This window comes from Trichoplusia ni, chromosome 9 (assembly GCF_003590095.1).
Source record: "Trichoplusia ni isolate ovarian cell line Hi5 chromosome 9, tn1, whole genome shotgun sequence".
In the NCBI taxonomy this organism is placed as follows: domain Eukaryota; kingdom Metazoa; phylum Arthropoda; class Insecta; order Lepidoptera; family Noctuidae; genus Trichoplusia; species Trichoplusia ni.
This window is the reverse complement of record NC_039486.1, coordinates 3,599,275-3,618,331: the sequence shown is the minus strand read 5'-3', so window position 1 is coordinate 3,618,331 and position 19,057 is coordinate 3,599,275. Positions and strand designations below refer to the sequence as shown.

General features: G+C 35.4%; 1 protein-coding gene across 2 annotated transcripts in view; it reads left to right on the top strand.

Moving 5' to 3' along the window:
• LOC113497221 (pituitary homeobox homolog Ptx1) overlaps positions 1-19,057 on the top strand; it is a 44,266-nt gene that overhangs the window by 19,488 nt on the left and 5,721 nt on the right. The window contains exons 3-4 of one of the 2 annotated variants that reach the window (XM_026876663.1): positions 8,323-8,451; positions 13,597-13,844. In XM_026876663.1, coding sequence (XP_026732464.1) covers positions 8,323-8,451; positions 13,597-13,844 — 377 coding nt within the window. The remainder of the gene's footprint in view (positions 1-8,322; positions 8,452-13,596; positions 13,845-19,057) is intronic. The other variant, XM_026876664.1, reaches the window with a different exon arrangement.

Genomic DNA, 19,057 nt, shown 5'->3' with positions numbered 1-19,057 from the left:
TGTTTGAATATCTGTCAAAAATCAGTATTAAAAGAAAGAATTGAATTTCGAATCTGTGAAAAATTACTAGAAATAAAGTCTGTGCCAGTTTCAGTAAACTGAAAATATAGTTTAGAATACTACCTACATTATTTGTTCAGTTTAGCTTTAGTTTCCAAAAGTCTCTTGAAACAGCACATAATTGTAAACCAGCTTCCCGATTCGTAACACATTTGTGAATGGGATGCGCAAACCACAACACCCTATTCCACTTGTCATCATAGTAGATTTGTGCACCAAATAGGAAAAAGTAATTTGTGTCCATATGGGACCAGTGATTGCCTTCTGAACACTCTCCCTCGCCGGGTCGCCGAATAGTCTTTTGGTGGGCAATTTCGACGCCCCCAACTCATTTTCTTAGATCTCTTTTAATATCGCTGCGATGGCCCAACAATGTGCTTTTGTTAGGGTTGGATATCATTTGTGTTATATCATGAATGGAGTGTATTTGTTGTATAAATACGAGATCTTGCGAACTTTTTAGGTATTAGTCTGGTTAACCTCATATTTGGTGATGGAGTAACTGTGATGAATCTACCGCCTGGAACTTACAAACTGCTTTAAGTTACTAAGGTAAAACATTCGCAAAAGAGGATTCCAGAATTTAAACACATTTTTTATAATATTAAAGTTTGAACAGCTTCTTCGCAATTAATTACGTAGATCTCATTCCCCTAAGTTTGTAAGAGCGATGTAGCAGCTTGCAACCACTAAATAGTAATAATTTCACGAGGCATTTTTACAAGTCTCAGGTGGTCGGTAATTTGCTTGCGGCAGAGGAAGGGTTACACTTGATTTATCTCGGCCGTAATGCGCGCCTGGGGACGCACTATTTCGCCCTGCGCTCTTTGGACAAACCATAAACACTAATTTATCTAGCACCGCAAATTAGTTGCTTTGTATGAAATTCACTCGTGATTTAACGATCATGTTTTCTTTATGATCATCATAACTAACTGAAATAATTCCCAGTCGACCAAAATACGGCGATATAATTTACAATAATGTGAGTGAGTTGTATGAAAACAGACTTGTTAATGCAGCTACTTGATGCACTTGCCGACTCGGTGAAGTGTGGAAACGGCTGCGTGCGACCTTGAGACCGGTAGCACGTGGCCAATAAACAAAAGACGAGGAATCCTCGAAGCGTACGTGTCATGTCTCTTCGCAACAATAACGAAACATGAAAAATTTCCAGACGCCCACATCAGACTGATAAATGGCTTCCGAAAATCCAAAAGGAAGTTACAGCTTACTTGGGATTTGGTCTAGAACCTCTCACGTCCCATAACTGCTGCACTCCGCTTTATTACAATTACCATAAGCCTCAAAGTCCCGCACTCCACGGCCGGCGGGTGTGACTTCATCATTTTGAACCTACTTACAAGTGCGGTAAGACTGTTATTGCTTGGGTGAAATAGAAACCACGGCCGAGACGTTCACTGGGTACATTCGCAGACAACTTTAGCACTTACCGCTGTTCTTTTAAGATCGGAGTTGCGAGTGTAGGAATGATCCGCGCGAAAGTTATGCGCCGTTCGTGCTGCCGGAGCGGTCCACTCTTTACATTTTATGTACGTGTACGATATGTTGGCGGCTATTTGGAATACTAATTGAGCGCGCCTACGGATTCCAAATCTTGTCTATTTACTTTTTCCGGGTAAAATAAGTTATTGTTACATTCTTGTAGAAGAGATACTTTTTATTAGTGTTATTATCTCCAAATGTTAACATTTGCCCCACCATCGAGATAACTATAATACAAATATTAAATTATCTCCGAGCAGGATAAATACAGGTGAATTGAAATTTCTATTTAATTTCACCGCTTTTCTCGACATCAACCAATCTACAATTTGAATGGAAAGCCAGTAAACCGTGAAATGATGATGAATCGCGTCAGAGAAAAGGCCTGTTGGAGTGAGACAGTGTCTTTACGTAACACGGGTGGGAGAGGGACGCAAGATTGGGAAATTAGCTGATGCTCCCGTGAATTTGTGTACGTTTTCAATGAAGCCTCTTTACAGTAGGTAAAATAGGAATAAAATGGATGGGCCCTAATCCGCCGGCCATTTATAACTTACACGCCATTAATTTGAGTGATAATTCATGAATAGCGTTGCGATTGGTCGTAGATATTGGATTCGGTAAAGTACACAGTAGCAGTGCCTACCGAAACTCGCGTATATCCTTATCGCCGCGGTAGGTGGGTAATCTAATCAAATTTTACAGCGAATGCTTCGTGCACTCTGTTATAATTTATATCGGCGCTATGTGCGAACACCTCAACCTTCCTATTCCTTTGTTTTACTTACATACTATGATTACTTTAGATAATGCTTAGGCATCTGTTACATAAATTATCGTATTGTTGGAGTGAAAACGGTCGTCAGTTGTAGACTGTGTGGTTTAGTACTAGAGGCATCTTATGTACATTATTGTAATTACTCACCCATTACCGCATGTCACTGAGGTGCTTAGGGCTGTGATACTGTCTTGCCTCATACCGAGCTGTTCTAGTGACGTCATTAATGCATTTGCAGACAACCGCATATCTGACAGACTAGGTTTGGGTATGACAGCGTCTTTATTACAAAGGTGTTAGCTATATAATTTAATGGTTAAAATACATTGCAAATTACATACAAGATTAGTTTTAATTTTGTTCTTGTTAGAAGAAATACCTTTTTGAAAAAAAAACATTTCAATCAATGTAGCAAAAAGGAAATTGTCGGTCATGACAACTTCATCGCATTCAAATTAGACATTGATTCCATAATCCAGTATCATCCATTTAAAAATGAATGCTAATTATTATTTTTTTACTATTTTAATACTATCATTAATTTCGAGTCCAATATATAAGTACAGAATCATAACACACTGTATAATATCAAAGTCAAGTGTCTAATACCATCGGCTATCATTGTCTACACATCCGTGGACCACCAATGACCTCGAATAGCTGACTACCCGACTACTCAACTACCCAAGTACCTACCTACCCAACTACCTCGAGCCATGTTTGTAGAGTGTCAGGAAGTGCTTGCATGCCGTCAGTGCTTCCGTCTGCGTTCAGGATTATGTTATTAAGCAGATGCCAGTACCACCCGGCCGTTGGCTGCTTAAGATTAACGGGCCATTGAGTGTTAGCTGCGGTGTTCTACCTAATTGGTAATTGTTGTGGCTGTATAGATGGGGATATTTTGATAGAGGTGAATGTCAAAGTTGGGAAAGTGTCAATAATGTAAAATTGTAGAATAAAAGGAAAAAGAGCAACATCAGCCAGCATGTTTTCAAGCGGTATATTAATAAAGTTAGTCGTAAATCGTAAGCAATTTTAGCCAAAAACACATTGGCTTGTCGTCAAATGAAAAAATGTGAAAATATCTATGATGCTGAAATTGATGTATCAAATTGCAGAATGCATTAAATTTCAGATATTTAAAGAAAGTAAAGTACTGTCTGCACGAAAAGAGGAAAATGTTAAATCCATTTTTTAATAATTTCGACATAGTTGAAACCATCATAAAGTTAAAATTGTACTGTTTAAACCACACGAACGAATATGTAATTCCAAAACAAATACAATCTACGTATGTGTGCGCTAAATATAATCAGAATACTGCATTGCGCCAAGTGTTTTTATTTTTTAAGTTAATAATTTATTCACATATTAAAAAAATACTTATACTGTTTTTTTTTTTACTTATTTTTTTTTATTTTAATAAGAAAAATTGTTGACTCTTTTTAGGTAAATTTTAATGATTGTTCTTTATACTTTTGCTGAATATCAGGACAAGTGTTTGAATGTATGTATTCAATTTTTATCGTTATTAGATATTGCAGTTATATAAAACAAATCTTGTTCCGTTTATGTTGGTGAACTTTCTAAAAACAAACCAAAAATATACTATTTGTAAGTAGATATAGCAGTAGTAGTAAAACCTCCTTAGATTATAAACTAAAAGATAATGACAATTAAGTTCTAAAGTTTGACAGATTGATCTGCAAGAAATAAAGGTTTGAATTTATATTCAGCCAGTACTAAACGGTAATCTGTACCAGTCGGTAAGATAATAAATATTTATTAACACATAATATATTCTTGGAACTAATAGAATTGATTTGAGAATAAGCTTTACGCTGTAGTAAAATATTACTAACTATTAATTTAGCTACCGGTAAGCTAAAGTGACGATTTTTAAGTCCGAACCATTAATTATTATATGCTATAATTTAATTGGTGTTAAATAGGATTTGGAAGAAGATATTAATCTTGAAAATAGCGTTATGTGATTTTGATTTCAACCTATAAAAGTAAAGCAATAGTGTTAATAAAAAAAGGTCAAAAAGGGGTTTAACCTTTTTTTAATACACATAAATGGTAACTTTATAGGGTTTAGTTCTTTTCTTTTAAACAGCATTGATGGAGTGTGATTTAATGGGTACCAAAGTTACTTTTGTTTAATTTTCATTGCTTGACTGGATGAACTATTGATTATTCAATTATTTTTCTAACACATTATTATGCGTTTAAATTTAGATTTCGCCGCAACTGAATATCATTTTTTTTTAAATTAGTCTCTTATTTTACGTTTTATTAAAATATGTTTATTTTATTATAATATTTTATTCATTGACACATAAATACAGCAACAAGAATTTTTCCTCATCAAATCTTTCACGCCATCCTTCACCCAGTCTTCATTTGTTTCAATATATCTCGGAATTCGCCCGACCTTCATTTGTTTCTCGTATACCTATGAATATTTATTTTAATAATAAACTCGTAGTAAAGCAAACATTCCATTAGTACACGTGTTTTGTTTTTTAAAAGTCAGCCTGCGGCAGTGTCCGTAAATTATAGCCGCACTATCTATATTTACAAGCGACTATCTGTCTTGGATGTAAATACAAAAGTCTCGTGTATATTCTTCTACATATTTAGGGTTCCGTAATCAAAGGATAAAAGCGAGATTTCATTATAAGGTCCTGACTGTCTGTAACCGATTCTGCTATTCACTGGATGAATGAATGGCAATTTTGCTATATTTAATACAATTTTTTTTCTCGTAAGCGTTTTGCCAGCACTGATAAGCTGTCGAAATTTTCACATATGATAATGTTTCTTTTGTTGCAATAGCAAATATTAAGAAACAGAATAGCACAATCGTTAAGGACTCTCACACAACAGTCATGATTTCTTATGTAGATAATGGTACGGTACTCTTCGAGAACGAGTCCGACTCGCTTTTTCCGGTTTTTTTCAGCTTTAATTTATAACTTTATGACTCCTCGACCCGTCTTATAAAATTTGATGTCTTGCTAAATTAAAATGTCTTGAAGTACATTTTATATGAGAACGATTTTACAACTTTTTAATCTGCATTTAGTTTTTGTGAATATAAAATTGCAACTTTTATGTCGAACAACCTTGATTTGACTATAAAATCTGATATTACAAAAATAATATTCCTGTTACTCTACTAGTTTTCGTTAGTTAATTCTTAAAATAAACATGTCTTGTTTTATATGATCAAACCACATTCGTGTCATAGCTACTGATCTTAAGTTTTTTTGTATAAATGTAACTTCACTGCCTGAATGTTTTTCATCACAATACGTCTTAAGATTTGACGTGTGTTTTTCACGCGTATGGCTTATAAGCGTAAATTTAGAAGTATTAAGGAGTATCTTACCTAAGTTACTAATGAACTTTCAAAGTAAACACAATCAGAATATACAAGAGATACGCTTCCCAAAAATTTTTCAAGGCTACATACTCTATAGCTGCAACGGCATAATTTGACACAGTTCCAGTTCTAATCTAGTAAGTTAATGGAAAGCTAACAAGTGCATTATCCTGAACGCGTAAATGCCTTCGTGTTTGCCGTAAAAATAGCACTTTGTTTTCCGCCATAAACTTTGCGATATGCTCTGTTGATGACAGTACATGGAATGTATGGAGTGCTGTACAGTCGGCCACATAACTGGTTGATAAAGTATCGTTAAATAATGGAATAGAAATAGCATTAACATTGCATAACACACACGTGCATAACACATTCTTATTAGGGACGTGACATACATTTTCGAAAGAGGATAAAATATCGATATTATTGAAATTTCGATTAGAGCTCATGTTTGCATTTTTCTTATATACGTATTGTTTCACATTGACTATACAAATTGCAACTTTTTTCTATGTCAAATGTAAATATTATTTTAATGAAACTTCTTTAAAAATCGCTAAGTCAGTACACTAATAGCACAGATTGTAAGATAAAACATCTTCAAAAGATGCAACAATGACTAACTCCATATTAAGAAAACAAACCGACAAACGTACACTTACAAAAAAACTACATCAACCACGTAAATCCAAAACAGATACAAATAAACAAATATGAGAGACCGCAGTTTATATCGTGTTAGAAATATAAAACACTTTTATGTGCGATTGCGTCCACAGTTGATCACATTTAACGAGAGTGTAGCTGAGACGGTTTAGAGCCCCAATAAAACAATAAACGAGCTCTTATCACGTGTTATCAAAGACAAACATACAATTTATTTGTACGTGGCCCGCTGTTAATGTAGTCGTTCTGCGTTTGTTAGACCGACGATGATGTTTGATAACGTACACTAATTATATTCATTTGAAAATGACTGGTGTGTTGCTTGTTGGTATCATTTTTAGGATTGAATGTCTTCTATTTATCAAGGCTAGGCCGAACTCGTGATTCACGAGGAATGATGGGCATTAGCCGTCTTTTAAGTAAATGAAAAATTTGATGATTAAAATAAAACTCGAGTATTTTTTTCATAAAAAAAACCTGCTAGTTTTTTGTATTAGAATTCGGACTCCATTTCGCAGGAGTCCAAAGCCAAACTTAAAAAAGCAAATACCTTTAAATTAAAATGCATTCTTTGTACCAACAGAATTTATTTTTTAAATTAAAAATACACAGCTCATTTTAAATAAAGAAAGAATTACAATGCGGTCACCTTTTTAATTGTAATTACTGACAGCATTCCCTGCTATCAATTGTACGGTGCGTGACTTTTCCCAAAACAATGGGATCAGTGCACGTTACAGTGAAGACGACTTTAAATAAACAACGATAAAAAATCAGTTATAACGAACAATATTAACAATGGCAATAATGTGCACTACAATACAATGCAAAAGAAAAAGGCAACTAAAACATACATCTTATTATGAATTCAAAAATTAATAGTTTGGTGACTTCTTTTTAAATGAGGTTTATTCCTCATTTAAGCTTAAGAATTCGAACTCTCAATTTGAATTGTAAGAAAAAAAAATACATGGATCATTATTTGTCTACGGTCCATGATGTCAAACCATGATGTAAAGTACGATAATCGATTAAAAATCAAGCTAATCGACACCGTAAACTTTTATTGTTTTTTAAATCTATTTTAGCATTAAACAGACTGAAAATTTATTGAAAAAGCTTGCATGTGTTCGTCTCATATGGCGGGCGCTATAAATAAGGGCGCGCTCACACGGCCCTGTCTCCAGTGACTAATTTGTTAACAAGTGTTCGGGGACACTTAATTACTGAGCAAAGCAACGGGGCGTCATCGTCGTTCAACGAATACATTACTTTGTCAAGATATCCTTGTTAAATAATACACCTATTTGTTACCTTAATTGAATTTATGGAGCGTTGCCGTTTATACGTTAAAGTCTGTTTATTTCAAGGGTTGCTATTCTAAAGATTTCTCGTTACTGAAATAAGTGTTACCTAGTTAAGTGAAATGTATAACATTATATTTTTGTTCTGCTCATGTTTCGAAATGGTCTGTACATACAGATAAGTTGAATACTTTAAGAGTTATAATTCCAATAGACCAACGGCTTAAATCAAACATTCATAATTCGATTAGAAACATACTACACGATGCTTAAGATTTTGTAATACGTTGTATTTTCACTCCATCGATAAGACATACTTTCCTATTTTTAAAATTTTCCACCGCATCTTAACTAATACGACGCATGTGGAAATGGCTCTAGAGTACGACATTGGTTGTAACCTCTTACTACCAATTTCGTCCTGAGTCAGAGAGAGGTCACGTAAATTGTCAATTCTTTTACACTCTCCGTATTAGTCATTACACCTACGAGCTCTTTTGACTTGCGTCGTACTATACACACATGTTCATTGTATCTATTTCACTTTCATGTACATTTCCAGGGCCATCTTCACCTAACTTCCCCTGTACCAATGTTAACAGGTTTCTTTTCCACAGTATGGGCAGAGACGGGAGAGTTTAGAGATAGTGCGTCAGTCGGCTCCGGAGTGGAGCAGTCCTCGCTGTACGCGCCGCCAAGACCGCGCCGCGATCGCAAACCCACTGACGACAGTGAGTATAATTGTTGTAAGTCTATTGTCAATTATTATATTCTAAATTATGTTTTGTTTTTTTGAAATTAAGGTTTAATGTTGCTTGTTTGTGGTTTTTTAGCCCTAATCCGAAAATCTCTCTTAAAATAGTCTGTATGCTGAAAACAGAAATAATAACTGCTCTACCGCTTCACTTATGTTGCCTAAATCCCTGAAACATAATCATACACCTGTTATCTGCCCACCACAAATATTCCTTATCACATTAACACAACTGTCGGTTTCTTATTTCTATGCGTTCTGCATTTACATAGTCATAACTGGTGCAAGCCAATTCTAAACCAACAAACACTGACGTCACACATTAAGACTTATTTGCAGTCGTAATGCCGCGTTATCAATAAAAGAAAAAAACACGAAAGTGTGAAACCAAAGCAATTCCATCGCCGGACCACACAAAGTGACAAGCTTAAAACTGTAAGTAAACCCAGTAAAGCGGGGAAATCTATGGCAAATACGGCCGCGCGTTATTCTAATGCTTTCTCAAATAGTGGCGGGACACGGAGAGCGGTTGCCTGGCAACGACGGCGCTTCGCCGGAACAACCCTAACTTTGTGCACTAAGGACGTCACTCTAATTGCCCGTTAGTTTACACGTGCTCTTTTGAATTTCGATTCTTGTGAAAATAAAATCGTCGTTTGCTTTCTCGTCATTTGAAACGTTCTAATTGTGAATGTGAATTTTTGAGTATTTGAATTATGAAAGTTTTGCAGATTTTATATTTTCTAACAATGATTGCGCGTTCTCTAAGTCTCTGTCATGTTGTGGATGTAGACTAATACGATTAGTTCGTGTCAATAATCGTCAGATTAACGATTAGCAGACATCCACAAATTACATAATAGCTAATATCATTAAGTACCTATCTAGTTCAGTTCTAATGTCACTATTATCGCGAAATTAATATCATGTGATTGAGGCGTCGTCCTATTCGGCCAATTACCGGATTGTCCTAAGGACATAATGCTCGTGGTATGTGAATGAGCCGCAAATACAGATTATGTTAATCCCCGTAATTAAACAAAACACGAATTTATCTACCCCACTGATATAAATACGTATTGTTATTAAAATATATTGTTTTTGTTGTAGAGAGACCTGTGTAAATGTCGGAAAATGAATTTCAATAACGTATATTGTGCCGAACTTTAAATTCAACGAATTTCATAATGTACCTCATTACATAGGGTGTTTTCAATCTAATCCAATTAGAGAATTCTTAATTCAAATTCAGACACAAAACAAATTTCGTTATTTCTCATTGTTTTTTAATTTATGATCTAAGGGTTGGCCAAAAAGGCGGATGATACTCAGGCCACATTCAAAATATACAGCGATAAAAACACGAAAAGTATTTAAATCTTATGTAAATACAAAGTTATAAAAATCGTTGCTACCATATAAATCGTAGCGGCTGTCTACAAATACTACGCATCCTACATTTTTAAGCCCTACGATAACAATCATTATACTAAGAATGTACACTCGTTGTGAACTATTTGAAAGTAAACACATTAAAGGAAACGTTGCGATGTTTTATCAAAATCGAGTGTACGTTTGAAGTGGCAACATGTACTGATATCAGGAACACATGTAACTACGCTGTTTACCAAACAGCTCTTGTCATGTCGGCCAAACGCAAAGGCATAGATTAAATATGTTACCTACTAACGCAAAGGTTAGTTCGAAATGATGGATGGGTCGGCGAACGCTCAAAGCGTATCGCTGATAAACCTTATCGACACGTTATCGACGCGTATCAGACTTATCTAGGGTTGTCGCAATGTTACTTAATTAGCTTCGTTTTCGTTTACCTAATTAAAAAGTTCAGTGGTCATTTTATAAGAGTTTGTTGTGCTCTAGATTTGTGTTTAAAATATTCACAAATATTTGCACAATATAGCTCATTGCAGTGTTTAAAATGTATCTTGACCACGCAAGGGTAAGTAAGGGTGTATGAAGTTATATAAAAATAAGGTCCTTTCGACTTGTCTGTAAAGCAAGCTAACAAATCCTTAACAACCGTTACGAACAAACAACAAATATTAAGTTATAATCTAAATGAGACAAAACTATGATACCAAAAACACCTCAAAAGTCACCAAAATTTTGTCATTACATCACACTGTGACAACCCTAACAGTATCGGCGGCCAATAATCGTCATCGAGGATGGCACCGGTAGCCGGGTGCCTAACCTGTGAGACCTTAATCCCGCCTTGTTCATTATACACCAATGAGATACAGCCCTACAGATTTATACTAGCCACTTTTTATACTATCTGAGTCTCATTGACGGACATTTTTTGCTAAAGCAGACGGATTGGAACCTATTTAGGTAGTGGGTACGGTTGATTTTTTATTGTTATGTTTTGGGGTTAATATCGCATTGTTTTTTTTAGACTGAGTGGGATGTAGGACTTGTAGGTATTTAGACGAAGATGGTTTATAGAAGTAAAATAAAGCATTATACTTATGGTAAAATTTAGTCAGTGGCTTTTTCCGAAAACAAAAAATTTGAGCTTTCAGAAAATCTACATGACAGAATTAAGACTGTTTATAAAATCTAAAATAATATAACGCCTAATAACGATTTTGACGTTTACTTGCGTCAAAACATTTTTTTATAACAGTTTTTTTTTTGTGTTGATGGATTGCACGTTATTTATCAATATGTTCTTTATTGCATATTATAATGTAGTATGAATAGAATGTTAACATATGGTTATTTTGTTCAAGGGATTTAGGTATTAGGGGCTAGATACCAGTAATGGGGTTCCATATTATGTATTTTTTTTCTGTGTATTTTAGTCGGATAAAAAATAAGTATACCTACCTACATGTCGATCATACAGCGTTTTGATCGAAGAGGGATTATACCGAAAACTTTATGCGGTGTATTGTGGCGCAAAACGGAGAGGCTATTATGAAAACAATAATATTACAACGATTTATGAACTTCTACTTCTCCTTGAAGGTAAATAGGTGTAGTATTATTTATTGCTCACCTTATGAGTGCAGTAATTAATAAATACGGATAGCCGAGTGGTTGAGGTCACCAAGCCAAACCCGCTGTACGCTACGTCGTCTTTAGTTCCGCGTAGGACATTTTTTTATCCCTGCATGCATTTCCGTAGAAAAAGGGGATGAAAATCATAGAGTAAGCGTCGTAAGCGACGTTCGAGAAATAAGATTGAAAATTCGAAACACAAAAAGTACAACTTCTTTAAAATCAAATAAAATAAACTAACACTTGTAGGTATAATTTTAAAATCGATAATATTATTTAACAATGTTCAATCAAGATAAACAACCGCAATAAATGTGTAAATGTTAATCCGATACGTAATAAATAAAATTACAAGTTAAAACAATTTATTTATCAATTGAACACGCGATTGCTACCGGACCAATCAAGTGACGGAATTTATTCTGATCTCGAGTTTTTTTTTATCAAATTATTTTTGATTGATGCTCTAATTATTGATTTTGAGACAGATATTGTTTTTTTATGGTTTTAAATCGATTTGAGAATGTTTCGCACGTGTTGTTTATGGAATTTCATGTTAGTTTTATATCAGTAATTAGTACTAGTTCCCTTAGCGACTATCACCATACAAGTTCGCGTAGGTAAGTTTCCAAACAGAATCGTAGAACATTTCTTTCAAATGATTAACTTTCGTGTTTGCTTAACGTTTTATTAGAGACTGAAATTATAGGATACCAGCGCTTACGTGGCTTTCTAACTCGTGCAAAGAGTATTCGAACGTTAACAAAAGAACAGTTTTTTTTATGGTACACATTATTAGTTTTTTATACTGACACCTGTTAATAAACGACAAGCAAACACAACACCATCATTCATGAAGGTTTCTATCTAAAAAGGTTAGATTACTAAACTGTACCGCAAACTTTTTAATCCACGTTAGTTTTGACACGAATATTCAGTAGCCTATTGCAGGAGAGAATAGGTACATTGACACAGGGATTTCCAGCGAAGCCAATATGCGCGGCTTGATTGCCATCGACGCATTATCAGTAACGAATTGACGTAATAACAACACCGTATCACTTGTCCCCTCGATGTCGATACCGTTTTCGAGGGAATTTTAACATTGTACAATCATAAGCACTCTAGTATTGTAGGTAAACTAAGCTGTCTAGACCGCGATGCGCTTTTGTTTTTGGGTATTCTGTTTTGGTTTGATTAATAAACAGTTGAATAACGTTTGTAGGGATAAATGAGAAACAATTGACTGATATATCTTTTACTTTTTAATGGGTTAATGTTTTCTACTCTGGAGAATGCAATTGCGCTAGTAATGTGAGTGGTTTTTTGCTTGCTGTTTTTATTGTTGAATCAAAAGCTAACATGGCTATCCCAAAAATGACTGGTATTCATTTTTTATGGCGTTTAAGTTAAATTATCTTCAGAAATCTCGTATTAATAAGTAACAAACGCTGCAAAACCACACAGTTCAAACTCTACAAAATGATGTATTAACTTACTTCATATTAACAGAAAAATTAAAACATAAAATCCCTACCAAACTTTCCAAACCGATTACAAAGATAATCACCATTAAAAATATGAACCGAAAATAGTTTTTATTACAGTAAGTGATATAAATTACGTATGTGAGTGACGTACCTCATCGAGATCTACAAATTTACGGCGGTGTCGTAAATGTATTAGGTGCGCTTGCTTGTAATCCTTCAGCGCATTATGAGCTTGCTACCGGCACTCGCGAACCGTGGCCCTGATTCTATATTTTTATCTGAATATTATTTAATGTTGGTACGGTCTGATATGTTGGTTTTATTAGTCTTGTTGCTTTAATGAATGGGTGGCAACAGATGGTTGAGTGTTCTTTTGTTTTAGGCAATCTAAGTATACTTAAAATATAAAAGTCAAGCAGATTTTTTTGGAACTTCCATTCCAACAAGGTGTCAAATTGTTTGAAAAATCGATTTTATAAACGTTCCAGCGGTTTTGTGACGTATGTTTGCAATAATTTAGATTTTATCCAAATCTTGAACAAAATATCAGATATAAAAACAAGCGACCTAAATCTACCACACCCTCTCATACAACCAAACTAAGTCAATTATTTTCGCAGGCAATCGTCCTTTAACATCGGAGCCCACGATAAAGACAGAATCGACGACACCTGGGGTCGGTCCCGACGAGCCCTCGTTAGACGACAAAGGGGACAAGAAAAACAAAAGACAACGCCGCCAGAGGACGCACTTCACCAGCCAACAGCTGCAGGAGTTAGAAGCTACCTTCGCGAGAAACCGATACCCGGACATGTCGACACGAGAGGAGATCGCCATGTGGACCAATCTAACTGAAGCGAGAGTTAGGGTAAGCATTATATTGTTTAATAAAATCTTAAATAAAAACAAGAAGGCTTTATTTCAGAATAAATGCGTAAGAAAAATATTGAAAGAAATACTCTTTACATATGAACTCAAAATAAATTAGAACTTGACACGGGATTTCAGCGTTATTTTGCATTGCTAATTGTCGCGTACCCAGCCTCAAAGGAAATACATTCATATCAACCGAAACGCGATTAGAGTACCTATAACAGTAGATATTACAATAAAATGTCGCGTCAATTATCTGTTCTCCCAATTGATTTTATACGGCTTAATTTGACAGTTCGTGGTTTTGCTTTTTCCAACCCTCCATATGCCTAACCGGATGACCATTAGAAAGTACTTAAAGAACATTGTTAGTACCGGAATAAAGTTACAACAGCAAGTTACTACATCGATAATGAAAAGTAATCTATTCTAATTTTACACAATACCATCTATTTTTAGATTTCTCCGTGATGTGAACTGAAAATAATTCCAATTAATCTCCCTTCCCGATTCGATACTCAAATTTAATACAACATTAATTTGTTCAAGAATAATTTTACTAAAGGAAATAAATGAATGAAATCGCGGATACTTGGTAAGATAACACAAATACAAAAACTACGGAAGCCTGGGTTGTATTTGTGTACTTTTTATGTTTTTGGACAACGTGACAGGGGAACGAGTGCATTACAATATTAACGAGCTAGATGTTTAGGCTAATCGTCGCATCCGGCGCGTCTTTGGTATTTTTGTGCCGTGCAGCCCGACGGAACACGGGATCCCTTAATCCACGAGGATTTGATGCGTCTATTTCGGTCTCTTCATAATCCCCGGCTTAAGTCTGATCGCATCCACACTCACTGTCAATAGTTTTGGAAGGCCCCTGTTAGAGATTCTGCGGTTGCAGCCGAGTTTGTAGTGTTTAGTTTGTACAGAATTCATAGAATACTTTACGGTTTCTTTGGCACGCGGGCCGTGGGTTACGTTAATCTTTTGTACATGTGTAGTGATCGAATTCTTTGGGTATACGCGCATATTTTTTTGACAAACAAACAATACAATACAATTTTAATTCGTTCGAATTCTGTTTGTTTTCGCACTGCCTTCCTTTTAGTATTATTTCACCGTGACATGATAGATAGAGTTTTAAATGAAACAGCCGAGATAAATCACTGTATCTTTTTCATCTCAAAATACCCATCACAGAAAATCTCCAAGTATTTGGCAAGTATCGTTCGTCATCAATTATACGGTTGCTAACTCCAGTAACGTAGTGGTTGCATGATTTCAGTAGAAAGCATGGACATGAATGTTACTTAAAAAAAAGTACGTCTGTTTGTTTTAAACAAATATAATGGGAACAGTTATAGAACGTAGACATTTATTTCTTTGGTGTAGTAAATTGTCAGAAAAACGTCGAATTTCATATGCTTCAATATTGAAACACATTGTTCCAAAACAGTGTCAACGTTTACAAAAAATACTTTGCCAGTACAGCTTAATATTTTGAGAGCAAGATTAAGGAAAATAAGTTTAAAAGAATTAAAATAAACATATCTAAACAATCACAAAACTCAGCAATAATTCGGCAAACAAATACAATTAGTACTAGGCTCAGCATAATAACTCATTTCGGCCAATTCAAAATATAATTTGTTCAATAATTTTCAGCGCATAGCGTAGCATTGCGCGGATACCGCCACAAATACACCGTGGGCAATTAATTACTCGGTTATCACATGCAGATACGTGTAAATCGATACTTTATGAGTGGTTGGTTCAAGTGATAGGTATTCGTTTCAGTATGTAGGTACTCGAATGCACTGCGCGCGTGTGTTCTTCAAAACATTCACATTTAGACGCTAGGGCTGTGCGCGAAGTCTTAAGATGTTTAATGTTTTTTTGGATTTTTAATAATTTAAAGAGATATTGTGTATTCTATAAAAATAGTTAATACCTATTAAGTTGAATTTGTTTTTAATACGATCTTAAAATAGGTAATTATTTATCACCAATACCATACCACAATACCGTTAATAACTTATTCACCGACATAACTATAGATACAATCAAGTATCAAAGCTAGCGATAGACATAAAAAAATGGAAGAAACCCATTCAAATTATGAAATTTTCTACACTTTTTAATCTCAGAATAAAAATCTATGTGCTCTTAAAGAATTAAATAAATTTGGCGTTAGGAATAATTCGGGCAACCCTATACAGGGGATTATCGTTCGTTAGTCTGCGCAGCGCCCGCGCCGCCGAGCCGCGCCGTCCAATAAATCTGTGCGCGCGCGCACCAATAAATCGTTGAACATTATTTTTGTTACCAACTCATTAGGGTCATTGCCTGCTTATTGACTCAATTAGCGTTCGTAAAATATGATATGTTAATCTTTGTGTTTTATTTAAAGTCATTTCCTTGCTAATTTTACGTGTCAAATCAAACCACATTTTATTGTACGTTTTCTTGTCCATTTCTGAAGTGTTTTTTCTTATGGAATACAAGAATACTTTTTACTGCCTTTTCATGAAGGCTAATGTTCTTTAGTTCAAACTTACAGTTACAGGAAGTGATGTTATTTGTCTCATCTTGTTCAGCTCTAAATTCCACTCGGCAGTAAAATAGACAGCACGACAATTGACAACCAAGAGCATAATTTCACCTCACGTATCAAACCTAAACAAAAACGAAAGGCATACCCAAATACCACACACACACACAAACATGTGTACAGTCTTGTACACTATAATTCCTCATCATTTTTTGCTGTGTCAATTTAAACGTCGAACGTCGAACAATTTTCCTTTCTGAGAAAGCTTGTAGGGCCGCATCGGCGCGTCTCGACGGCAATCGTCCGTGAAACACCTCTTGACACATTTCATTTGACACGAGCGTCACGGCCGTGCCCGCGTACTGCGTGACGTGGAATTAGAACATCGATTACACAAGAATATAATGTGATGTTGACGTATTGAGAGATCGCTCGATTGTTGCGAAAATTCGTTTTTGTGCGGGATGTTTATGAGATGTGATGTGGGGATTAGGTTGTATCGTTTCGGTATGGAGTTCATTAAGAAATAGGCACTTGGTACGGTCAAACATATTCTTTATGTACAACAGGACTCATTTAATCAAAAATAGCTGAATTTTACTGCTCATCCATAGCTAGGCTTCTGCCCTTATGCCAAAGATTCGAGCATTTCAGGTTCACATAATTCGAAACCTGGTTGTTGTTAAAATCATGATGTTTGACATCACAATTTGTCATGTGGTCACACATGACTTTGAAAAAGTTGCATTGTTGCTTGCCTGCATCAGAATGGAAAATTCAAAGGCGAAGAAAAAAGGAACGACCAGAAATGTATAGAACTTAATTTGAAATTAAGAAATTAAAAAAAACCGATCCATAACCAATCAGTAACTGATATAAAATACATAATCCTGCAGCAAAAACGTACTCATACAAACAACAAAACAAATGAAAACTACTCTAAAAACACACGCTCACAAAAATATAAAAAGCCCTCATCAAACAGATATGCAATAGATGTAAGATGTGAAAACATTTTAGTGTGCATGTGTAAAGGGCGTGTATCAAACGAGCCGCGGACAGGGCAGGCGGCACGGAACATTATTTATTTTACGTGAAAACGGCCAGCGCCGCCGGCTCTCGGTCTGTTTTTGCGATGCTTTTAGTGCACGTCCCTGTCGCCTGTCTCGTTGCATGCAAACAGTTTAGCGAGATTTACCTTGTTTTTACACACTGGCCACGTGTGCAAGAACTAACTCGGACTAGGCTTCGATATGAGCTGTTTGCATTGACTGAAATGGTAGAAAAACGGTTGCTAATGATAGAGTTTGAATAGGTTGAACTTTTCATATTGTGTGAGTTCCATGAACAAATGTTGCATTATGCTTCTCTGTAATAAGCATTAAACATTATGATGAGTTTTTGGAGTAATAATAAACATGATTTACTTTGTCTCCACATAATCCTCACGCTCAACAGCTTTTCAGTAATATAGGAGCAAATAATTTAGTCATACTAAATGACTTAACAAATCATCGAATAAACCGTCTCGACATCCTTAAGTCCGCTTACGCATCCTATCAATATTGACATTTACAATACAAACAAATGTTGCTATAATTATATTATTAAATAACATTGTCATGTTCAGCTACTGGCCCGAACCCAACCGGTAGGCCCCGTAATAATCTAACACGAAGAATTTGTATCAGTAAACAAGAGCACTGTACGGTATTAACGCATTTCAATTACAAAATTTATATCGCAACGAGTATTCTTGCCAAGTATTCGTATTCCGGGAAAGTTAACTTTACACATAAAGTTTTAGAGTTTATTATCGAAAATCTTCAGGAAAGTCGAGGTTGAGCTCTCGGTATAGTAGGTGTCCAATGAGTTATCCCGATTATGTTTTGATAGGCTTACAGTATAGTGTTGTGATCCCGCGGACTTCGCGCGGCGTTAGCATGGAATTTATATCAATGAATGGAAGCTAAAATCACCTCGCTGTCAGATACTGTGGTTATATAACTGTCAGTTTTGCGCCAAATCCACTTCAGTAATCTCTATTTACTGAACACAGAAAATTCTCTCAATAACTGTCTGTGAAAATGTATGTACGTTACTCCTTCAACAACTAAATGTGCAGTGTCCAAATTGCGTTCTGTAATTGTTTAGTATGTGTTGTTGACTTTTTTTTCACGAATTTCTGCGGTTCTACAGTTAGTTTGGGCGTGCATAACGTGGAAGTTACGGCCGGTTCTCTCTGCAGGGTGCATTTAATAATCTACTCAGCGTTAGGGGCGTCAGCGACTGGTCACGACAGATTAACAACACAATCCGAGCTGACATTACTGTTTGTCCCATTTAGTTTTGCAGAAAGGAATAAAGTGTATCTTCTCGAACATTATTTTCATGAATAAATGAATATATCAGTAACCAATCCTTAAGTTAAAACAAAAAAGTATATCGCGTCAATTGATTACGTACTGTATGTTACATAAAACACAAAAAAAATATTCACTACGTATTCAATTATTTGATATTGAATCTTTTACATATTGAGAAGTGTTGAGTAGCAACCCTGGCTCAAATACGCGTCAATCCCGAGTTTATTATGCTATATCCATTTATGCGAGCGCGTGTTTATTTGACTTTGGAATAGACTCGAAGCA